This window comes from Rhea americana, unplaced genomic scaffold, assembly GCF_003343005.1.
Source record: "Rhea americana isolate MKP2758 unplaced genomic scaffold, rheAme1 scaffold_225, whole genome shotgun sequence".
Taxonomy (NCBI): Eukaryota; Metazoa; Chordata; class Aves; order Rheiformes; family Rheidae; genus Rhea; species Rhea americana.
Genome location: NW_028186341.1, coordinates 1,292,160 through 1,314,977, shown reverse-complemented (window position 1 = coordinate 1,314,977; position 22,818 = coordinate 1,292,160). Strand labels below are relative to the sequence as shown.

The 22,818-nt window shown below is 41.8% G+C and overlaps 1 protein-coding gene across 9 annotated transcripts in view; it reads right to left on the bottom strand.

The window, feature by feature from the left end:
• Nucleotides 1-22,818, bottom strand: part of HMBOX1 (homeobox containing 1) — a 94,987-nt gene that overhangs the window by 30,654 nt on the left and 41,515 nt on the right. For all 9 annotated transcript variants that reach the window (XM_085305650.1, XM_085305654.1, XM_085305659.1 and 6 more), the window contains exons 5-6: nucleotides 19,380-19,490; nucleotides 11,968-12,121 (exon numbers count right to left, since the gene is read on the bottom strand). In XM_085305650.1, the coding sequence (XP_085161776.1) occupies nucleotides 11,968-12,121; nucleotides 19,380-19,490 (265 nt within the window). The remainder of the gene's footprint in view (nucleotides 1-11,967; nucleotides 12,122-19,379; nucleotides 19,491-22,818) is intronic.

Below are 22,818 nucleotides of genomic sequence, written 5' to 3'. Positions count from 1 at the left end.
CTGGGATGTACTGAAACGACCACTGCAGTTATCAGAGATATCRCTTGCTAGAGAATGGAAGTTAAGTCTTACTTTGTTACAAGCCTCTAGAAGACAAAAAACGCCAAATATGAGATTTGTTCTAAAGCTCAGAATGAGCTGACAACTTCCAATGCACTACTTTATCACGAGCATTTCCTCCCCAAAACCTACACCTTTTTCCTTTTCATTTCCAGGATAGGACCTGATGCAGCCCAACTTAGCTCAGGAGGGTTTAGACAACCATTACTCCTGCTGCATTTCCAGGAAATAAGAATCAGTTAAAGTAATCAAAGAATCCTACRGAAGTCAAAGGACCAGAGACGGCCAATTCTTGCAGCATATCCAGTGGCCCAAGTCAAGAGACTCAGGATCAAAGCTTCTGATTTTGCTGTCATTATCTGTATTTTTCCTAGTGCCTGGTACCCTTAGATCTGGACCAGAACTATTATTGCACTAACTGTTGTACAGACATAAAGCAGAAAAAAAGACATTTATTTAATTATCTTTAATATCGATCTCTTCCCTGCCACAAAGACCCTATGAWCCAAACATGGCACAGAAGATGGATACAAGTAAAAGATTACAAGAACTAATGAATTAACACAGACCGGCATGCTAGTTGATTAAGCTACTATTGTGCCAAGGCCGGTCTCATCAGGCCGTTGCAGCATCCTGACAAAGGAAAGGTTTAAGGGGGGGTCAGCAATGAGCTAACTTTGTAGATCAAAAAAAAAAAAAAAAATCCAACCCTTCTGCAAGCATGGTAGTGGCATCTTTTTTTTCATTCTCTACAGATTATTCAATGAGCATTCACTGTGCAAGGGATAAGAAATAGTTAAGTTATATTACAATTTTTTATCAATCCATTTTCCTTTTGCCTGTAAAATTGTCTAGCAAATAATAAGCCCCAAGGACTCAAAAAGTGTTACTTCATTAAAAGACATCTTTAATGCTTTGTATTTCAAGAGCACTTTCTCTAACCAGATCATAAGCCCCCATAACATTAAAGAACATAATTTCATCATACTTTTCTCAGATATTACGAGAAAAGTTTGCAGGTAGGAAAACAGCAAAGTTAAGAGATGCAGACACAAGAAACTAGCTGCAGAGCTGCAAAAAGCATCCACAGCTCCCGACTCCCAGATCGGTGTTCTGCATCATTAGGCATGTTTTTCTTTGCCATGTGCTTCCTCTTAAATGTCACTGCTGATCCAGCTCAGAAAGGCGAACTTCCCTGGGGAGGGTCTCATCTTTAGGAGCTATAACTAAAACTATCCTAGTAGTAATGCTCTAAAATCAACTGAGGAGTTTCTAGCTTTACTTCCTATGAAAATCAGTTATTCTTATCATTTCAGATTTTGGTTAAGCATTTGACATAATGACACCTGGAAAATTATTAATAATTTTGGAAAAGACTCAGATTAGCATAACAACTTTGAGACAGGGTAGAGAGGAAACAACTAAAAACTGAGTCAAAAATAGAAAATAACAGCCTGTAAAGTGGTTATCAGTGATATTCRTCAAGTATCAATCTTTGGAACTACCTTAGAAATGAAAACACTTAATGATCTTGATACAAATTCCGAATGTGGTAATGAAATCTGCTAATGACACAGTCAGAAGCCATGTCAATACAGCAGAGAACTGGAGTATCATAAAGAAGAAACAAATCGAAAAGGAAGAATGAGGAAGGAATTTAAMAGGGCAGCGTGCAAGGTCATACCCTCTGGGAACAACAACTTCTCACATATGCTAAAGGATCACCAGCGAGCACGAGACAGATCACTATYTGGTCACTGCAGAATGACTAAGAGACACAATGCAACAAAACCACCAAAAGGCCTGGTGTATCTAAGGATGCATGGTATTTCCAACAGCGAAAAGCATTAAAACATTCGCACAGGACCTCACCTGGACCCTCACAATCCTGGTCTCACCCCTCCAAGAAAGCTGCACGTACAACTGAACGGCTCGGAGAGCTTCCGTCCGTCTCGTGAGAGATGCAGCTTGTTTCACCCGAGCAGACCTCAAGGCTGAGGCAAGGTTATGGCTTACCATGCCCTACACGAAGGGGATAAAGGCAGGGGGGCAAGAGACAGAGGTAAGGATTTATTTTAGCTAGCTGGTAATACTGATCCAAGGAGGACAGGTACGTATTGGGCACAAACAATCTGAGGAACTAAAGATTTCTAAGCAATGAAGCAGTAAGAGCCTGCCGGGTAACAAGTCTCCCAACAGGCTTTTGTACACTTTGCTAGAGCTTTTTTTAAGACAGAGAAGTTAATCAGCTTCTGAAAAGGATATAATAAAGGTTGATTGAAACAAGAGAAGCTGGCCATGATGAAACAGGAAGTCCCAATTCACCACGCCAGTGATTAAGAGAATATCAAGGAGCATTTAGGAATAGAAAGAGAGCCGGTCTAGGTACATAATAAGCAACAAATTAGATGACTTTCTTCTATATGTTGTGTACTTACTTTCCCTATCCTCCTCTATTTTTTTGTTTAAAAAGAAATCATATTTTAAAAACTATTTGGAATAGGTCCATATCTTCCACTCTGTTGACAGAACTCCTCACAAAGTGCACAGTATTCAAAACTAATTAAAAGTTATGCATGTTACAGAAGAAAAAAAAGTCAATTGTGCTCTCCCAGGCTACCAAAAAAAATTTCAGATCAAGAAGGATCTAGGACGCAGCAGTGACTTTTGTGGTTAAAGCCTGTACGGTTCCCTGATAAAACTATTCTTTTCAGCCTGTTTGAAGCGCTCCACAGACTGACCAAGAGCCTATAAATACACGATGCAACATATTTAAAGAGTTTTACTTAGAAATTTTGCTCCCTCACKTCTTGTAATAACTCTGCTTATTACTTGTATGAAGACCTCACATCTGTTACTAGGTGGCACTGAACTTCCTTTCGCAGAGGCAGCCTTGGGCTCTGCTCAGAGAGCAGCTGCAGCGAGAGGAACACTGTGCAGCTTCAAAAAGCCAGAACTGGGTAAATCCAGGAGCACTCCGAGCTAGACCATGCTCACAYGTACTGCAGACTTTCAATCGGCAGCGTCAGAGTAAGAGGTGACAAGGCACCAACCTGATTGCTAATTCCTTCCGAGCACTTTCCCGATCACTCAAGAAGTTAATTTTGCAACGCACTTAAGCGGGTTGATTCCACGCACAGGTCAGGCAGCTCTCCCTGCGGGCGATGCCTAGTCCTTTTAGCTCAACTTGGACTTGGAACGACACTCATTAGCAGGTCAGAGTTGTCAAGCTTCCCCTTAGGAGTTCAAGTAGACTGAAAAAGACCCAAAGGGGGACATAAGGCCGAAGCATCTTTGTGATTACCTGGGCTTGCTATTGCCCAGGAAGCAGCTACCACCGCACTCTCTGCTAAACTTGCAGGAGTTTACTTGCAAAAAGTGAACACACTCCCCAGCACTGTCTCAAGCTCCTTCAATACAGACCTGGGAACATGGAAACTGCTGCATCCCAGTATAGCAGAGCACACCCAAAGCTGCATCACTTTTACATGGATCAGGAAAAAGAAAGTTTGTTCTAGGCAGCCTACTGCAAATAGTCACTAGAAAATAGCTAGGCAAAAYAGATTGAATAGCATATCCCAGGGTCCAGTTCACACAGTTTCAGTGAAAAATATCCCWTGACTTTTCTTGCGTCCTGAAATTCATGCTAACAGGTAAGAACAAATGGGTGTTGCTAATTAACATGAGCTTAAAAGAACAAAAGCCCCTGGCTCAACAAGTTGCAACTTAAGGGACTGGTGTTAATAGTTATATTAAATAATGTTCTAGAAGGGAAGGTGAATGATTTATCTTAGATAAATAAAACAGACTTTTGCTGTGAATTTCCGAAATGTCTAAACACGCCCACAGTTGAACTTCAACTGCTATCTTTGCAAAAAGCAGGTTAGTGCACATCAAAAATAATGAATCCAAGCTACCCGCATACACAGAATGATTCTAAATTAGCTGTAACCATTCAGGAGAAAGACACAGATATTGTGGACAGCTCAAAGAAAACATACTCTCAAGCAATACACAAAAGTGGTTAAAATCCAGATGTTAGGCTAGAAGTCAGAGAACAACAGAATAAAGATATCAGTGTCTGTAGGAGATGGTACATTCACCCTGGAAACAGGTAATCAGTTCTGCTGCAGTCCCACCTATTAAGCATGGACCTGAAGTATCAGAGAAGAGTGATAATGTGTATTTCTAGAGGTAAGGAAAAACCTTACATATGAGRAAAGATAGAAGAAAGACTGTTTAGWTCACAGAGGAGATAAATAAGCAGCAGCCCGATAGAAGTATATAAAATGAATGATCTTGGGCAGGTAAACGCAATGCTCTTCCTTATTCGTCCTCATGATACTCAGCCACACGGGGCCTCCAACTTTTCAACATATTTTAACATATATAATGAACAAGATATAATGAGTTCTCCCAAAGCACCTTTAAGACCTTCATAAGATTTAGTAGGAATTACATAGCTATGTGAATAATAAGAATGCCTATAGCTACAGTAGGAGGATTTTTAAAAATGTGGCATAGTAGAGAAGAGTTTTCATCCACAGCAAAATCATGGCTAGCCACACACAAACTAGCCAGTAGCTAGAGAAGACAGAGAGGATGACAACACATCATCATTGCCATCCTCTGCGCCACTGTCGAGCCCAGCAGCATCAGTCATGCGCCAGAGTGCCATTGCACTAGGTGAGGTACGAGCCCATCCCAAAGTCGGCCCTTGTGCCAGGGACAAAAGACAGCGCTGGAAACCACACACAAGGCCAAAATGCCTTGCGTCTTTGATGAGCCTGATCTAGGCAGATTTTAGGTGAGCTACAGTTCAGGGTGCTCTTAAGATCTGACATCCCATGTTYGTGCTTTCCTAGCAGGAGCTCAGATTGAATTCAGGCTGCTTGTACGTGTTCCCTCCCTATGCCATGCCCCAACCTAGGCTTTCCAAGCTGGGGCTGGGCATCTGAAATCACTGCTTGGGCAAACAGGGCAGCTGGACATCGCACACGTAAGCATACGCACAAGTATGCTCTGAAGGATGGCGTGCAGGAATTGATTTGCCCCAGGGGGAGCCAGCAGATGCTCTTAAAAGCAGATGAAGGTTTAAGAGGTAAATTTGGCCTCAGAGATCATCCCTTGCACTGATCCTATTGAAGCCAGCAAAAATGACGTTCACTTGCAGGRTAAGCAAGTCATGCCTATTTACATCTTCACTGGAAGCATCTGGGTGCTAATACAGATTGCTGATCACAGGTATAAGAATTATTATAGCCCTATGACTGGGCAATGCCGTAACTTCAGATGAGATTCTGCTTCTTACATTCGATGAGTAGAGAGAAAGATTACTGTAGTATCTGCACTGGTCTGGAGAAATATGGGAGATTATCTAGACTAGAAAAGAAAATTCATCCTTAAAATGAGGCTTTTTGCATCAGCTAGTGCTGTTATAGGTCAGATTGACAAGGCTCCTTTTACAAATGTTGATTTCAGTTATTTTGACCTTGGCAGATACAAAAACGTTATCTGCTATCTGCTGGAAGGACTTGCCCCTCCCCCAGATCAGTTTTTTTATTATTTTTAAAAAAAAAAAAAGCAAAGAAAAGAAAAAAGAGAGCGAGAACAAAGATACAAAAAAACACCTGAGCTCCCCCGAAGAAAAAAAATAACTCATTGGGTGCTGGATCCCTCAAGCGAAYGTTGTCTGCTAAGTGCTTTGGACAGACATCCTCGTATTATATTTTACTGTGTGCAATCTGCCAAACAACTGAGATTTGCTTACAGCTGATTAGCCAAGGAAGCTTGCATATTATGCATGTCTAAGAGGGAAACATAGCTTGATCTAATGCAAAACAAGAAAGATACTGTGTAGCAAGCAGAAAATGGCTGCTCTTGCATTTTATGAAGACGTACAGAAACGACCCTGAGCYGAACCACTTGAACTTTCAGGCAATAAAAAGATCTTGTCAGTGTCTAAATTGCAAAGTGAACTTCACTGCACGCCTTTGCAGAGGTGCCTGCATTCACAGATCTAAAAGCCCTTCACAAGCATCAACGGCAAATAATACAGATCCAAAAAAGCCATTCCTTTCCCCGATCTCGAAGGGCTGCACGAAGTTAAACCTCCTACTGCGACTTGCTGACTAACAACCACCTTTTAATATAACAGAAAGAGCTGGGGCGGGGAGGGGAAGAAGTCACCCGGTATTTTTCCCTGCATTAAGGTAAAATCAGGTATATTAGAACGATCAGATTTTAAGCTAATTCATTTCTAAGAAATCGTCCATAATTCCTGTAGATAACATGCTCGACTACTTTTCAAGTTTTTCCTGATGCAAATCTTCCTAAGAAAGGCAGGAGATGCTTGACTCTYAGCATGGTACAGATCCTTTCTCTGGCTTGGCTCAGTCTCCCAAACTGGTTGCAGRTATTTTACAGGCGAGTCGCAGAAAGGTTCAACATCGGAGGGTCATTCGGCAGCAGATGACCCTCAGCACCAGCTCACGCCGCTGAACGAACCCAAGGGGCGCGAGCGGGATTTCTGAGCCCACTGGTGGACCTCRTTATATTGACAAGAAACCGATGGTCTGCTCCTAACGATATTCAAGCCTAATGGSAGAGCCCGCAAGACATTACTTCCTGCTCTGCCGTCGGCTGGGAAAGGGCGAAACGCAATGAATCCAAAACTCCAATCTCCTACAAAGCCTCGCACAGGAAACTTAGATCCCCTGTGGGGCCGGTATTAAGGTTCTGCTAGAAGACATAACTAAGAGTAATGGGATAAAATTAACTAAGAAAATTTCCTAACTGAATTGCAGCAGCTAATAGAGCTCYGGCTCTCCCCAGGGAGGCCGTGGAAGCCCCAGCGCGCCGGAGAGCTGCACTAAGAGCGCTTTCACAGTCGGAAGGATTTCTAATAACGCATGTCAGCACTGATATTGCTCAGGGCCAGGACCATGCCCAGGGCTCGGCCAGTCCGGCCCAGCGCCTGCTTGCCGGGGCGGCGGCACGACTCACTTCTCCACCGGGATGGGAAATGCTAGACCTTCTCCAGCTTTAGCAGGCAGCTGCTGGGAGCACGGCGATGACGGGTTTCAGTACCAAGTTGACTTTCTTGGCCAGCTTGGGCCCTCTTCAAAGGGGGAAGAAGAACAGAGTTAAATTGTCAGCTATTTCCATCGGACAGGAACTATAGCTGGCACAACGCAGGGAAACTGAGGAAGGGGAACGAGATGGGTGAAGGATGAAACAGTGACAAACTCTTAATTCAGCTCAGCCRTATCACGAAAGCATATTCGCAGTACCTTAGGAAATCTAACCCCTCTGCTCCTCCAAATGAAGTTAGCCTTCGATCACAAAGCCAAACGAAGCGCCCGAGTCTGTTCCACCACCTCTGACATGGGAGTAATAGGTATCTGTATCATCATTTTATCTAGTACTATTTAATCTAAATACATACTTACAAAATAATATTTCACGAGCAAAGATAAGTGTTAAAAATGAAAAAAACATAAAACCGAACCAAACCACCCTCAGTGAGAAAGCAAAGTCCCTGCTCCCCAGACAAACTGAAATACTTTGAATTATTCATTTTGTTTAGAGCAGAATTTACAGTTACTTTAATTTTTGCATAAAGCACCTATTTAAAAGAAAGCCCACCACCACCACCTTGTTTTTTAATGGCACTCAACAAGAGTGCCTTAAAAATGGGTGCACTGTCATTGATTCTGCTGCCAATCGTAAATGGTTCTTTAGTAACAATTTGCCTGAAAAAGCAGATAAACCTCAGTTCCAAAACATAATTAGAGAAGCACAAATCACATATTTGAAGAAAAAAGAAAAGACAAGATAGTTTCATTAAAAAAAGAAAAACCCTAAGGGAATTTTCAATTTCACAGATCTAATGAGAGGGGTTGAAAAGAAGAAGTAAAGCAGAGAGGGGAAAAAAAATCTTTGGGACAAGATGTAACAACGAGGAACACAGAACTGAACCAAAAWCAGATCTTCAAGCGTAACCTCAGGTTTTAACGCGTACGGTTACTGTCGTCTTCGCTCTGTTCCCAAAGGAGGGCAAGCCACACGACAACATCACCGCACACAAAACTCAGCATATTCCAGGAGGAGGAGAACRGGTCAAGGTTGATATCACCAGCACAGCAGCGAGAGGGAGCTTGCGCTGCAGTTGTCTGAACCACACCTAGTCTGCAGTTAAATATAGAACTTTACTTTCTGGAACTATTGCTCCTCTCTTAACCTTCAGATAATAAAGATTCGGAGAGATATATATTAAAAAAAARAGAGAGAGAGAGCGAGAGAGGGAGAAAGACTTTCTGAATCTATCGTACRAAACTTAAGCCTACCAACTAATAAACTATCCTGGGAGAATTTCCAAAAAAGCAGTAAAGGCTGGAGAATTGAGTTACAAACACAAGCAGCATTCTGCAAATCCAGTATAAACCAATTAGTTTCTTTAATACACATACCCTGCATACAGACACTTATGTACATTAGCCATTTAAGCATACGTGCTGGCCTTAACTCTGATCTTCATTATATCAGGTTGGCACCAATGTAATAATCAATTGCAYTGGCATTATTGTCCATTTACATCTTAAGAAACAGAGAAACTAGCCCCCCAGTCTTCACCCTTCTTGGCCAGTTTATAGGCCGCATCCTGAGCAGTGCTGTGCATTTCCAGTTGTAGGATAGGTCTCTTTCTAGAAGCAAACCTCTCATTTTTGACCATCAAATTCAGATTCTTTCCTTGGAGAAGTGCTCTTAACTGGTTTGACAAACTGGCTTTTAGCAACTGCATTTCTCAACAACCGTTCCAAGTCAAAAGCGCATAGTGCAGCCTTCCACGTCCAACTCAAAGAGCAGCCCGAGTCTTTGGTCCTCACCCCAACAGTGCTTACATAGCTTCACAGTAGTGTTTTAGAAGATTACAGGAAGAACCACATGCACTACCTGCATAAGCGTTTCTGTTAACATCTGGAATCAACCCTCTTATCTTCAGGCATTTAACTAAGTCATCAAAGCTACGTCTAATTGCAGAAAGCTCCCTTTCAGTAGCCAGAGAGCAAGAAGATGTGCGTTGACCCTGTGAGCTGCATCAACAGGATGCAATTACCTTCTGGATCCCTATTTCTTGCGGCTGAAGAGCTTAAAAGCCTGGATGAACGGAGGAGCCCAAAACAAGGCGCGGATGGATTCATGCCTGACGCCTGCAGCGTGCACCAATAGCACACTGAGACGCTGCATGGCATACAAACACAACGCAGCAGAAGCTGCATCTAATCAAGGAAAACAGTCTCTTAAACCGGGTAAAAGCCTCCACTCACAGTCAACACCTTATCTGTTAGAGAAAAATATAAACTAGCAGACAAATGGAACCAGACCATATGCAAYATCCTATGCTGTTTATGGGCCAAATGCTTCTTTCCTGACCCTAGGGCACCCACCGAGCCTGACCTGCTTGGGCTAGACAGCTAGGACGCGGCTTACCTTCATCCTGACTGGTGCTATGAGTCACGTCAATGGTGTTCCTGGAAGGCTTTGGCAACTTTGCAGTGAAATTAGTTAGTTTTTTCCTAGAGTCCCTGAGAGAGTGTTTTCCTCCCACGGTTTCAAAACTTGTCGTATAAAACAGCTCACTCTCACAGCTCAACTAGGCCTATTAAAATATAACAGTTAAACAACCATATTCCCAATTTGCTTTATGGTGCAGTTTTACTGCCATACAAAGTTTTTACCACAGTTCCAGTTTAGTGTGCTCTTGCATCAAGAAAAGMTCCTCAGCCATGCTTTCCAGTACCCACACGCAATGCTGTGCAATTCAGTGTTCACGGTGACCTAGCAAGGGCTTTGCAAACTAATACTAGAGCCAGTATTAAGGCAACCTGACTAAAGTCTCCATTTAACAGCACAATAAGAAAGAACCCCAGCAGACAACACTTTACAAAGCACATGACAAGATGCAGCAAAGCCGAGAGCAACAAAGAAGAAGAAGGAGGGCAACGAAAATAAGATCAAGTGATTTTGTATCTTAATACACAACTTGATCATTTCAAAGTCAACACCAATTTTTTTTTCAATACACAAAACCAAACCTTTCTAACAGACACATACCAAACTATTACAGCTTGTCTGATTTCTTAAGAGTGTCACAGCGGAGTCTGGCTTTAGGAGAGATCTGAAGGAGGGAAGGGCAGCGCTTGCTTAGGGCAGCGCTTGCTTGCTTAGCTTTCTCTTTCTGCTCTGTGTTTCCACAGCACCTAGCACAACGGAGTCTAAAGCACTATCATGACTCAAATGGCAAATAATAGTAGTAATTGCACTTTGAGCCAGATGGAAACCAAGGGAAACACCCAGGCCCAAGAGAGCTCTAATGCTAGTTCAGAGTGACTAAGTATTTCATATACAGAGAGTTAAGAAGATGGTCCCATCTCAAAGGGGCACAGAGCTGCAGCATTTCCATCATCCTACACGCTGTAACCAGGACAGTCATACAAGCATGCTGGATACTGGTCGCATACTGGACATTACACTGCCTGTTAGCTTTCTGCGAGGGGGAATACTGCCCAAAGGCAGATGCATGTGCTATCAGATCCCAGGACCGAATAGGTCCTTGCATTAGCTGAGTCTAGCAAAGTAGAACAGATTTTAAACATTTACATTATGTCCTTTGGGAAAAGATTCAGCCAAAACTAAAAACATCAGTGCAGTGCCAAGAYAGAATATGGAAACAAATGCTAGATACTGGCTTTAGTCCTGCAAAACTCCTCTGATGGCCAGTGGCCTCACAGAAGTAGGTCCATTCTGTACATAAAAACACTCCCTGGTTTAAGTAAGTGTCAGTTCCCTAAGGGAGCTCAATATTTTGGTATCAGCTGAAGCAAAAGCAGGCACTCCTGCTCCTAATCTGTTCCAAAGATCTTTTTGCAAGTGAGGGGAAGGGGAAGCGTTCCAGAGAGGCCAAAAGGGCATCCTAAAAATCTGCTGCCGGAGGGCTCAATGGAGTTGCAAACAGGGAGGAGGCTTGCACAGGCMGAGCATCACCGGGTGCTTTCAACAGACAGGAGGTTCCTCACACTCCCATGCCAAGAAAAGAAAAGGAGAGGAGTGAAGAAAACTCCTCCCAGCCATTCAGCCTTTAAGGGAAATAAGCATTCATCCCTAAACTACCTTTGCGCTCTCTGGCCCTTTTCTATTATCCAGTGTTGTTCACAAAAGAGAGATTACTGTAAGCAGAGGGAAAGGYAAAGCACGCAGGCAGCTGGGAGACCGTGCTCAGAGAGTGCTTCCTCTCTGCAGGGCTGAAGAGCTGGGAGCTCTAATGATCACCTGCCACTCTGCATATGTATTTGAAAGATCCACTTTGCTCTGTGCTGTTCCTAGTTCATGTAAAAAGACTGTAAGAGCCTTTTTGGATAAGGAATCTCTTGCTTGTTAGGCAATGTTCTGCCCTTATGCAGCACCCTGAACAATTACAGTGCTGTAGAAATCCCRGTATCAAACATAAAATAACCTGACATATTATGAGGAGAAATCAGTAAATTGGGAAAGGAGAAATGGAGCATGTAAAGACTGCGCAGACCCCCACCAGGGCAGAGTCTGGATTAAGACTGGATGAAAAGGTTTCTGCAAAAGCAAAGGAAGAGTTGAACACCAATACTTTCAAACTGAGCTAGAGACAAGATTGCTCAAAGGCTACAGAAAAAAAGAGATAACTTCTTAAACAACAAACCAGGTGAATTATCTCCTCCTACTCTGCCATCTAGAATCACRGTTACACTGATTATTGCCTTCTGCAGTGCTAAAGCACATCCATGAAAATGAAGCTGGTGCTCACCAGAGCAGAAAAAAGCATACTTGAACTGGCTTTAAAATGCCCATCGCCRTAACCCCAAAGTGACGTACCTTTCCATAACAGCCAGGCACTCCTTTCTCCACGTGAACCGACTGCCTCGCCGTAGTCTGAAGGTCCCAGAGGTAGCTGTGACTGGGGGAGGCGTCTGTCTCCATTCTGGCTCTTCTATTGGGATAGGAGCRGGTCTCATGCTTAACGTAGCCCCTAAGAATAATAAATACTGTTTTTCCTAGTGGACTAAAAGCCATGCTCATTTTCTCACTCCTGCTCGTGAAAAAAAGACAAGACAGATGATGAAACCATTCAAACTAAAAAAGCAAAGCATCATCAAACAAAGACACCTTAAAGATACATAAAGCCAGATAGAGTTCCCCTCCCCAACCTCCAAGCCAGAGAGACATGAAGTGGCCATGGAAATCTAAGGGAGGCATAACTTAGCCCGTCATCTTCGCTGATGGCCGCTTTGGAAAAGTGCTCCCGTCCTCCTCAGGAGGAAGAGCGTCGTACTGAAGGGGCAAGCTATGCTCTAGCTGGGATTTGCTTAGGCTGTGTTGCTACCTCTTCTGCCACCACATGGGAAATCACAGGTTTCTATTTAATTGTAGAGCAGYTGCAGGAAGATAAGTGTTAAGTTTATACCAAAGGTATTTCAACATGTCCAAAAAGCTGATTTTAGGCTGAGTAAATACTCGAAATAGCTCCCCTGATAGAGACATACCCCCTGACCTGTGCAAATGTGGGCCCCTGAGTGCCAGGTGGCCTGACAAAGTCTTTGAAAATAGATTAACATCACATCTTTCCTCTTCTGTCCCCCTTCTATGGATAAATTTCTCCTATCAAGAAGCTGGAAAGCATCAAGCAAGAGAGGAGACTTGGCACAGCGCCTTCAGGAAAGGCCMTTTGAAACTTACCCCTCGTTCTTTCCACCACGGTCTCTCACCTAATATATCAAGACAGACCGGGAGGCTGATCTTTCATGTATCTATTGGTGAGGAYGGTAACCTGGTATGGGGCATTAGTAGGTAAGAGAGGGTATGTTCTGAAGGACAGTTTTGTGCTCAGTGACTTCCCTTGGAGAGAAGAGAGAAATAGCTGTTCTTGCATCCAAGAGAAAAGGTTTTATTAAAAAGGTAAATCATAAATCCTATATGCATACTGAGCACTACTGGAATTCGTGTACTGAACTAGCCTGGGTAGATAGTTATTTCAGGARAAGCAGGTGGCACTGCCAGCTCACAGGAGGAATGTGGGATCACGCAYGCTTAAAAGCAGGGCTGAGGCAGCAAAGCCCTCTGAGTACGCAGACTCGCTCAGAACGCTTAGGATTTAGGTATAAAAATACATTATGCCAGTGAAACAACTCTGCTCATTTGATTTCGGCTCCTTTCATTTGTAACAGAGCAAACGGAGTTAAGGGATCTTCGATTTTAACCTATCAACAAATTCCTGCAGCGAAAAGGTGAGAACGTAGCTCTTYACGCATTTCGCTATGCTCTTTTCCACAAATGCACAGCAAATATTTTCCTTACTGCGAGGGCTTGCATCGGTGTGAGGTGGCAGCACCCCGAAACACTTACAAACCGTCCCCCGGAGAAGTCTACGGGAAGCGACGCCCACAACCTTTACCTTGCACGCACAACGGATGGCGACTCTTCCCACCTCCCCGCTACGGAGCCCGCACAGGTTACGTCCCAGAGCTTCACTGCCAGCAGTTAGTTTTAACTCTCAGCTTCCTCCACAAACAGTTTTACCACCRCCCAAAATATTTTCTATATTGCTAATTTATTGGGAGCCCATTTCAAGGAAAGTTTCTTATCTACTCTGTCCAGTATCAGCATGGTTTGGGGGGCTGGGTTAGAGACTGTAGGTACACTTCAAAAATTGGAAGGAAAAAGAAATCACGTGTGGGGAGGATTAGCTTTTCCTGCATTCTCTTAGCAAAATATCSTCCCCAATTGAGACTCTGAAGGGCAGGTGTTATCTCTGCCTGTTCATAAGGAAGGTTTTCAAATTCTAAGGAAAAGGGGGAATATGTGAATATTAGTGATGCCTAACATCAGGGTAAGAGATGCAGAGCAACCACATTAAATTTGCTTGAGATTTTTGCAGACAAATATTGAAAAAAAAAATCTGTTTTTAAAGCACCAWTTTGTTCCTGCTTCTTATACATTCACACACTGAATAGAAGTTACTTTTTCTTTTTGCTTTAGTAGCCTCACTAGATCAACTTACCTATTTTCTCTTTTCTATAGAGTAACAGCAAAATCAGCAGCAGATAAGAGAGCAGTATGCTGAGAATTATAAATAAGTACACACCRCTGCTTTTGTGCACATACAAAGACAGAAACAGCTGAATGAACACTGAGGCACAATATGTGCTTGGATTTCTCAGATATCTGCGAGTGGCCAGAAGTGGTGGACATCTGCACCGCTGCCACAACGTTTGATATGGCAACCATGGAGTTTTTCTTCTCTCCCTCAAATAACTGAGTCCTTTGGGCTCTTGTTTATTCTGYTGTTGCAAAGCATCACTCCAAACTTCTCTCTACCCCATTCTACCTCTTTACAACTTAATAAGTTACATGTGGATGCCAGTTTTAGAGTCTTTTCACAAATCCCTCAAATAGCTTTTAAGGGAAAGGTCTCCCTTTCCACTTGAGCAGAACGAGAGGAGCAAATGCACTATGAGATTTCTGCCTCATACACTAGTATGCATCAAAAAATAAGACATCTGTAAGGGGTGTAGAGGCAAACTGTCTAAGAAGAACTCCTTTCACAGATAAAAAGTGACATCTCTCACTGGCTGCCAACACCAAGTACATTTTGCAACTACAGTATTTTCTTTATGCAAGCCAGTATTTTCTGAAATTTGGGGTGTGACTTGGAGGAAGTTGCAGGTGGGTTTCAGGAAGAGGAGAGCAGTGGTGCCTGTGACTGGAACGCAGTCCATCACTGAACTGAAAATTCCTCAAGGCAAAGGCTTCCTCCTCGCAGCACATCCCAGACACTTATCCRAAAGAAAAAGTGGTGTTGCTCTTAGAAGTGTCACATGCAATTGCTGGTTCACATCACACAGCTTCCAGAAGCACTGGAATACACAGGTGATGTGCRGGATGGTGGCAGCAAGCTCCAGGCCATCTCCCAGCTCGAAGAGTCTGTTCAGTAGCAAGCCTTTGCAGCACATACCTGTCATGTATTATGCTGATAAGAACAGATATCACACTTTAGTTTGGCCAAACTGACCTGACATCACATGATAAACAGCCTTCAGTTACTACTGAGCCAGGCTCGATTTGAATCAGTAGCCTACACAGCAGAAGGTTCCCTATAGAGCTCATTGCTTAGATGGAAAGGATCAGAAAAGGAACAATTTTCGGTGAAGCTCTGTAAAATAGCAAATTACCAACAATACATTCCCTGTGCAAATCTCCCAGGATATCCAGCCCAATTTTTTTTTGTAAGCTTTTCTTTTAGAGCTAAACAAGAGCTGCTATGGGAATAACACAAGAGATGCTACATCTTGATAATAACTACCTTTCTTTTTCCCTTTTGTTCAAGGGGAAAGAACACATGGTTTTCTCCAAGGTGACCACAGCTGCCTTCTTGTTACGAGACTGGTAGAGACAGAACATCCAGTGTAAATGGAGGCAGCCTGCCTCCATCTGTAACATCAACACAACATTTGTAGATGCCAGGTTCAATTAGCAGGACACAGAGGCAAAATAAATGCTAAAGTTACTTCATAACAAGCTTCCCGCATTGCCCAAGACCCAGTGCCAGCTAAACTAATCAGGCTAACTATCGATGTACATTTATTTATTTATTTAAAAGCCACGGGATTCTGAAAAATTAATCACAACACTGTAGGATTGTATGCACTCACATACTGGCTTCTGAAACCTATACTACTTATCTACTGCCCAAATGTTCTCAGCCCTCTACAAAACACAAGAGGTATAGCTCCTGTCCAAAAAATGCCCAATCTAAATGAAAAGCATCCCTATTAATTGGATTAGAGAGCCTTCAAACACTAACACTGAGTGTTGACTTCTTCCCCTCAACAAAAATCTGCCTTTCACCCTAATTGGYAAGTGTTTCTGGAAAAATTTACAAGCACTTGAACATCAGAATTCACAGCATTGCCATTAACTCTACTAGAAAAACAGAGATCAGGATGTTTTTAAGCAAGAGTATTGCATTCAGTAAGAAAACAGGCTGTTTTCTGATCCATGAGGCTCAGGTCTCCTTTGTAACGTTCCAAACTGCTGTTTGAAGTTCTCGGAACAACCACCACCAAAGATACGAGGAATATAGAAAACATCCATGCAAACAAGCAATCAAAAGCACGCAAACAACAAAGAGCATATTCCGAAGGCCAAAGAAAGCTGGTAAATAATGAAAGCTACAGAACTGTCGAGTCCCTTCTGTATTCTTAATAGCAGCAACGTCTCTAAAACATTTGTCCTAAGGCTCCACAAAATAAGTTCTTAGGTTATCAGATGCAGGACTGTTTGTGGATGACTTAAAGCATTATATAGCACCACTATATATTTGAAAGAAGAAAAAGAAAGTATCTCTTTTGATGTATTTACAGGTCTTCTTTTGTCCCTCATACTGTTGTGGAAATTCCTGGCTGGGTGCACTATGTAAGCACGGTAAAGACGGCCCCAGCTGTGAGGACGTTACAGGCAAGGCAGACAAGTTACACAGAGGAAAGTGTCTCGTCTTTATCTGGTAGACGGGAAAGCGAGGTGCCAAGTTGAAATGATTTGCTATAAGTCATACAGGAAAAGTGACAGAGCCAAGAGAAGAGGTCCAGGTCAACCAGGCGGTCTCCAGTCCTTTCCTCATGAAACAACTATTCTTCCTTTCCAGTTCACAAACTGATTGCACTGGGTTTCTTAGCCCTTCAAACCTGTTTCTGTTTTAAGAGAAAGTTCTCTTTTTGTTACTACATGAATGAATTCAGGCAGAAAATGGACCTCGTCTGAAGATCGATTTTCAAACACAAGGATTTAAAAAAAAAAAAAAAAAAAAAAAAAAGGAGGGGAGCTAAATGTTCCCAAAGACCTCACCCCAAAGACCTCACTCTGCCCACTGGCAACTCAAAAGCAAATGTGCTCCTGCCTGGATGGACAAGAATGCATCTCTCAAAGGAAGAAGATTCAAATATTGCTCCCAGCAGCTGAAATTGGAAAAGATGGGATATATGAGAACAGAAAGCCAAATGTTACTCTCTAGTAACTTTGTTTAGAAAAAACACACGCCACTCATTTAATTGCTTAAGCTTTTTCAGAGGAGGTTAGTCTTTTACTGGATACCCATAGAGAGCAACTAGGACTGCGGCGACTGCACTGCTCCATTGTGGTATGGCAGGAGGCTCTAATGATGTTCTCATTTTCTGTCTCTAAAGAAGGCAGCAGAAAGTCTAGTCAGGCCTATCAAACTAATCACAAGATACTGTAAATAGTATCCAAAATTTAGGCTCCGAACTGTTCTATAAGAGTAATTTAAATATAGGATTCTTTGCACAAAGTTGGTATCTTCGTTAAGATACAGTACCTGCTGTCAGCACAAATGCATGTTAATTATCTCTTGGCTGGTCAGTCTGACCTGCAACATGTTAGATGGCAAAAATTCAAAACATTGGAACATCCTAAAATGAATAAGTAAATACAATCACATTTTCTTCAGGTAGACTTCTCCAATAGCTATGAGAAAACTGAGAGGCCTCCTCCTTTACCCCAGTCTCTCAAAAAAAAGCTGCATTTTATTTGGCTCTAATAAGAATTTAAATATATCTAAATAGTCTCTTGGCATTGGCAAAGGAGCCTTTTCACCTTCTACACTGCTTGAAAATCTCTTAAGATCTCTTATTTCAGAAAAGGTTAAACTCAAACAATCCCTCTTCAAGAAATTTCCCCATGTGAATAAAAAGAAAACTGAACAAGCCCTCAGCAAGACAACGCATTAGAGAAGTAGAGGTTAATGTCAACTCATTTCAATTTAAGCTGTAACCATCAATATTGCTAGTCTTCCTTCCATAGACACTTTTCAAGAACAAAAGGGCAAACAAGAAGCTGTGAGCTTTTGGATACAGGGAGAGAAAGAAGGTTTAGAGGCAGAAGAAAAGATTTTAGCACTCACTTTGAAAAGGCTTCTCTTATCCTAGCATGGAATACTATTTCCTAAAAACTTCCAGGCAATACTGGAGAGAAAAGATTCACGTGACTACAGGGAATATCTACATGACAGGTTTCATCTTCAGGTGAGGACTTCTTGGATTTTTCTAAAACACGCTTTCCACCAGCTCTAGTTCTCTCCACTGTTTTGGAGGCAATACCTTCTATCAAAGGGAAACGGTGGTGACTTGCTCCACAGGCTTTCGGAGCAGCTGCTACTGAAACCTGTATCCAGTAACTTTGCTGACCTTTACTGTTACACCTCTGAAAAATCAATGCGAAAATCAAGGCTCCTCGGTAATCACAGCAGCTTGTCAGCACCTCACACCCTTTGACATTTTCATTCTTTAAGCTGTTTTCTAGATGCTCAACAGAAAGGACAAGCTCAACTCCGGCTTTGAACGCATCCAACCTTAAGCCAAGGCATTCTCAGGCCAACTGATAGGCCCTGGATAAAGTGGATGTTTTGAGGATCTGTTTTCATCGGAATTTTTCTTAATAGAATTCTGGACATTGAAGCCAAGTTTACATTACAGAGTCTCAGTCTTAAATTTTTTAAATCAATTACATGGTTAATTTAACTCTGTCATTGCTTAAAGGAAATTAAGGGTAAATATTGTGATCTTTACAATGGAAATGTTCAAGGGAAAGACAAGAACTGTGGTCAAACAAAAACTATGGGGAAGAACAGCATGAAGAAATTAATACACCTGTTTGTGACTTTGCACACTGTCGGTCAGGTAAAGACAATGAGGAACTTTATTTCTATATTTGGAGGAGGAGCAGATGGGATTTGAGATACACATCTCTAACATCTCTAYGACTATCAACATCCCATATGTGAATCTGAGGTCCAACTCAAAACTCTCCCTGAAGTTCTCTCAAAGTTCCTCTCAGCTTAAATGCTTTTTTTAGCAGTAATTTTGTATTATATGGACATTATTAATGTTTTCTCTTTGTTCACTCTTAAAGAGTCTTGGCATATATTTCAAGTCAGCTGACTGCACCTTCTTTGATAGCTTCTGATTCCCAGATTTAGCCAGCTGTGAGAGGACAGGCCAAGTCTCCCTGACTAAAGACCTGGGCAGATACCTACGGATGAGCCAGCTCTGGATCATTTGCTGCACGTGAAACAGAGTTTCCCTAAAAAGTAAGCTGGTCAGAGGGAATACAGTACACCGCCAAGCAGTGAATGATCTGTGATAATCAAAATGAGTGACAAAAGACTTTTTTTTTTCATAAATAAAACAGCAGGAGCTGTTTAGCCTATGTTTGTTTACCAGGATTTGTCTTCTCAAGCTGGTACCATCTGTAAAATGCCCTTTTCTTTTGCTCACTCAGGTCCGACCCCTGCTGCAACAGCCAATGGGAGATCCGGCTCTGACTGATACCTGTAGAAAACAAAATAAAAAAAAAAGAGAGAAAAAGGAAGAGAAAACTTGTTCTTTTAAAAACATTTCAAAGTGATTTATATATGGATAAAAGGTGTTGTCTTAAGAAGCCCAGGAACCCAAAGCTAATGCTTCAACCAGAGAAAAGATACAGGCTTCAAGCTTCTCCCATCCTGTCTCTAAATACTTTAATTTTTTGTTGTTATTTCAGTCTTACTCAAGATAAATTCTGGAAGCAGCACAATCAATCTACAAGCAACAAGAASACAAATTGGGAAGCCAAATCTACCACTGACTTGTGCTGTCCATATCTAAACCATAGCTTCCCCAGCTCTGAACCTAGTTCAGGTTTAAAATAAGATTTGTAAGGAAACAGTAAAAAGGAAAAAATACCTAGAAGACAATAGAGTTATATCCAAAGCATGACACAGAATGCAGGATCAACACAGAAAGAGGAAAAATGGTGCTTAGAGGGAGAAGAACCAAAGAAAGAGGTTTCAAAATGCACTAGAAGTAGGGAAACTGCAAATTCATCCGAAAATATCAAAAGGTACTCCAAAATAGATACAGTATGCTGAATAGCTAAAGCCATATAGCAAGTAGGAGAATTCCCTGTGGCCTCAAGAAGGCTCTTCAGCTATCAGAAAGGGTTAACAACACATGAACTCTGCTGAGAATTAAAGTTTTAGGAGGTGCTCAAAGTAACAATATACTGCTGAACACCACCTGTGCCACCACCTGCTTGGTGGTAATACAAAAGCAAGAAGAAGGCTGGTTTCTACATAGAAATCAAACTACCTCTCGCCTCTTGAGATGCGTGAAGATTTTATAAGATATCATAATCATATTTAACTCTCAAAAAAACAACCCCCTGTAGTTTTAGCGCTTCTAATAAGGGATTTTTACTATGCTTTTTTTTTTTTTTTTTTTTTTTTTTGGCGACCACCGAGATCTACAGCTAACTTCAGAACGATTTAACTCAAATCTCAGGTGTCATATTTAGCTGAGTTTACTCCAGCCAGATTTTCAAAATCATAGGGTTTATGCTCTTAACTGTTCCTCATTACAGAAAATTCTAGAGGCTCTGAAGTTTAACCATCTTGCAGAAAAGGGATAGGTTTCAAGCACCGAACCTCACTGGCATTCAACAGAGTTCTGCCCACAAAACATATCCTGTCTTGTTTTTTATTTTTTTCTTTTATCCTGTGCATTTATTGGTCATTTTAACACCTGTTTCCAGAGGTTGCCTTTGCAGAAGAAGTTCAGAAACAGCTGGAGCAGAGTTGATTGTCCTCAGGGCCCATACYGGGACATATTATTGGGTTTATACTACTAGGAAAGTGGAATTATTCAACCAAACACAAGCCTTGGAATCTGTCAGTTTATTTCAAATATCTGTACGGAAGCATGCAAGATAATAAAAACAGAAATCAATGTAAGCAGACAAAACTCTCCAGCCCAAAATGAGGCCTGAGTCTGGTTGAAATCAGGCAATCTAGATGCCTGACTGTTGGTGAAAGGGCCAAGTTTTGAAAACTTGCAACTTCCCATCCACTATTATGATTTATAAAAGCCATTTCTTTAACACAGTGCTGTGGGACACAAATGTTTGTGTCTTGCTGCTTTTGGCTGCATGGCTCCTATTAATCAGTGGGTAACAGCCGCAATAATTTACTTGTTTACTACAGTCCACTTAGGCTTATTGCACTGAATTAGTGTTTATTCAGTGTCTGGATAACAACATAAGATACAAATGCAAAACATTATTTGATAAAAATTATAAATAGAGATTAAGTATCTTCAACAAGAGTCACATAGTGGAAAATCCAAATTCTGCCCAAGAGGCTGTCTGATACTGTCATAAAGTGGTACAGATGTTAGCCACTTCAGACAACGTGCTGGAGACAGAGCAAAGGAGCAGGAGCCAAAAGATTCAGGCTGTATATTGCCATGTCCACATTTGACTCACTGAGGCTCCCAGCAGGCTATAAAGTCACTTCTGCAAAATGGAGCTTTGCAAAGGACTGTGAGATGTACAGATTCAAAGACAGCACTATAAATTATTTTTGATGCAAATTATAGAATTAAAGTTATTAAATTATTTTTGACTGCTTTTTGGTTTGATTGATTTTTGCGTTATTATTTGACTGCAGTATCTCACAAGTGCAGTCCATAACACCTTTTGCATTAGCCAACAGCCCACAGCCCATTTTTSTTTCTGGCTAGCCGACTTCTGCAGCAATTCTGCAAACTCAGATAGTATCTTTCAGGTATAGCTTAGGTAGCTGATCTTGCTTTTGGTTACAAGCATGGAGTAGATGACTTCTAGAGGTCCCCTGAAGTGCCATGTTCCATCATTTTTTCTACTTTTTACTATTCTGCTTTCTTGTTTCAGAGACTGATGTGAGAGCTGAGCTTTTTAATGGTTTCCTCTACCACTGCTGCTCTTCTCGTTTTTAAGACACAGAACAATCTTTTTTCCCTGTATTTCAGCTCAACTTACAGACCCTAAAACTACATATTCCAAYAGTCTGACTCAAGGTCACATGCAAAGTCAGAAGCAGAACTACTGACYCAGAGCACAGCGTCTTAATCACAAACCTATCCTCTCTGTTCATTAACATCCACCACCCAAACTGTCATTCCGCAGTTCCTAGCATCTTAAGTTGATTTTATACAGTTGACTCATAGGGACGATGACTAGTACTACCATCAGTACCATCCAGCCACACAGTCTGCAATCATGCTACTTTAGGAAATTGCACTGGCAGTCAAAAATAAATCATCYCTCTGCCAGAAGCAGATGAATGAAGTAAGCTTTCTGGAGTACTGAAAATCCAACTGTCTTGTGGAAATTCATTCTCAAGCCGAATCACRGACTTCAAGGCAAACCAACATCCTCTGGGCTCTGCCTCTGCAGGGACAGGAACATGCTGTAATGAGTGCTACTAGCTCCCTCACAGAAAATACTGGAGAAAGAAGCGGTAATGACAAAGGATTATGGTAAATCAAATGCTGACTTCTTGTCTCACCCATCACTCCTTCCCCTAGCAGGTTACAATCCATAATCATTAAAAAAAAAAGAGAGAGAGAGAGAGAGAGAGAGAAAGAGAAAAGAAATGGAGATGCCAGCACATGTATGCTCCTCTGGCCAGTCCCACTCTCTCCCAAAGAAACTATTTTGGGAAAACTTCCCTTCCAAATACATGAAAGAAACAGCAAAATTCATCATAAACAGAAGGCAACTGGTATCTACAGTGCAAACCTGCTCATAACCCTCAGAACTGCTATTCTGCAAATCTCTGGTAACTAGTTTTCACCTTCACAT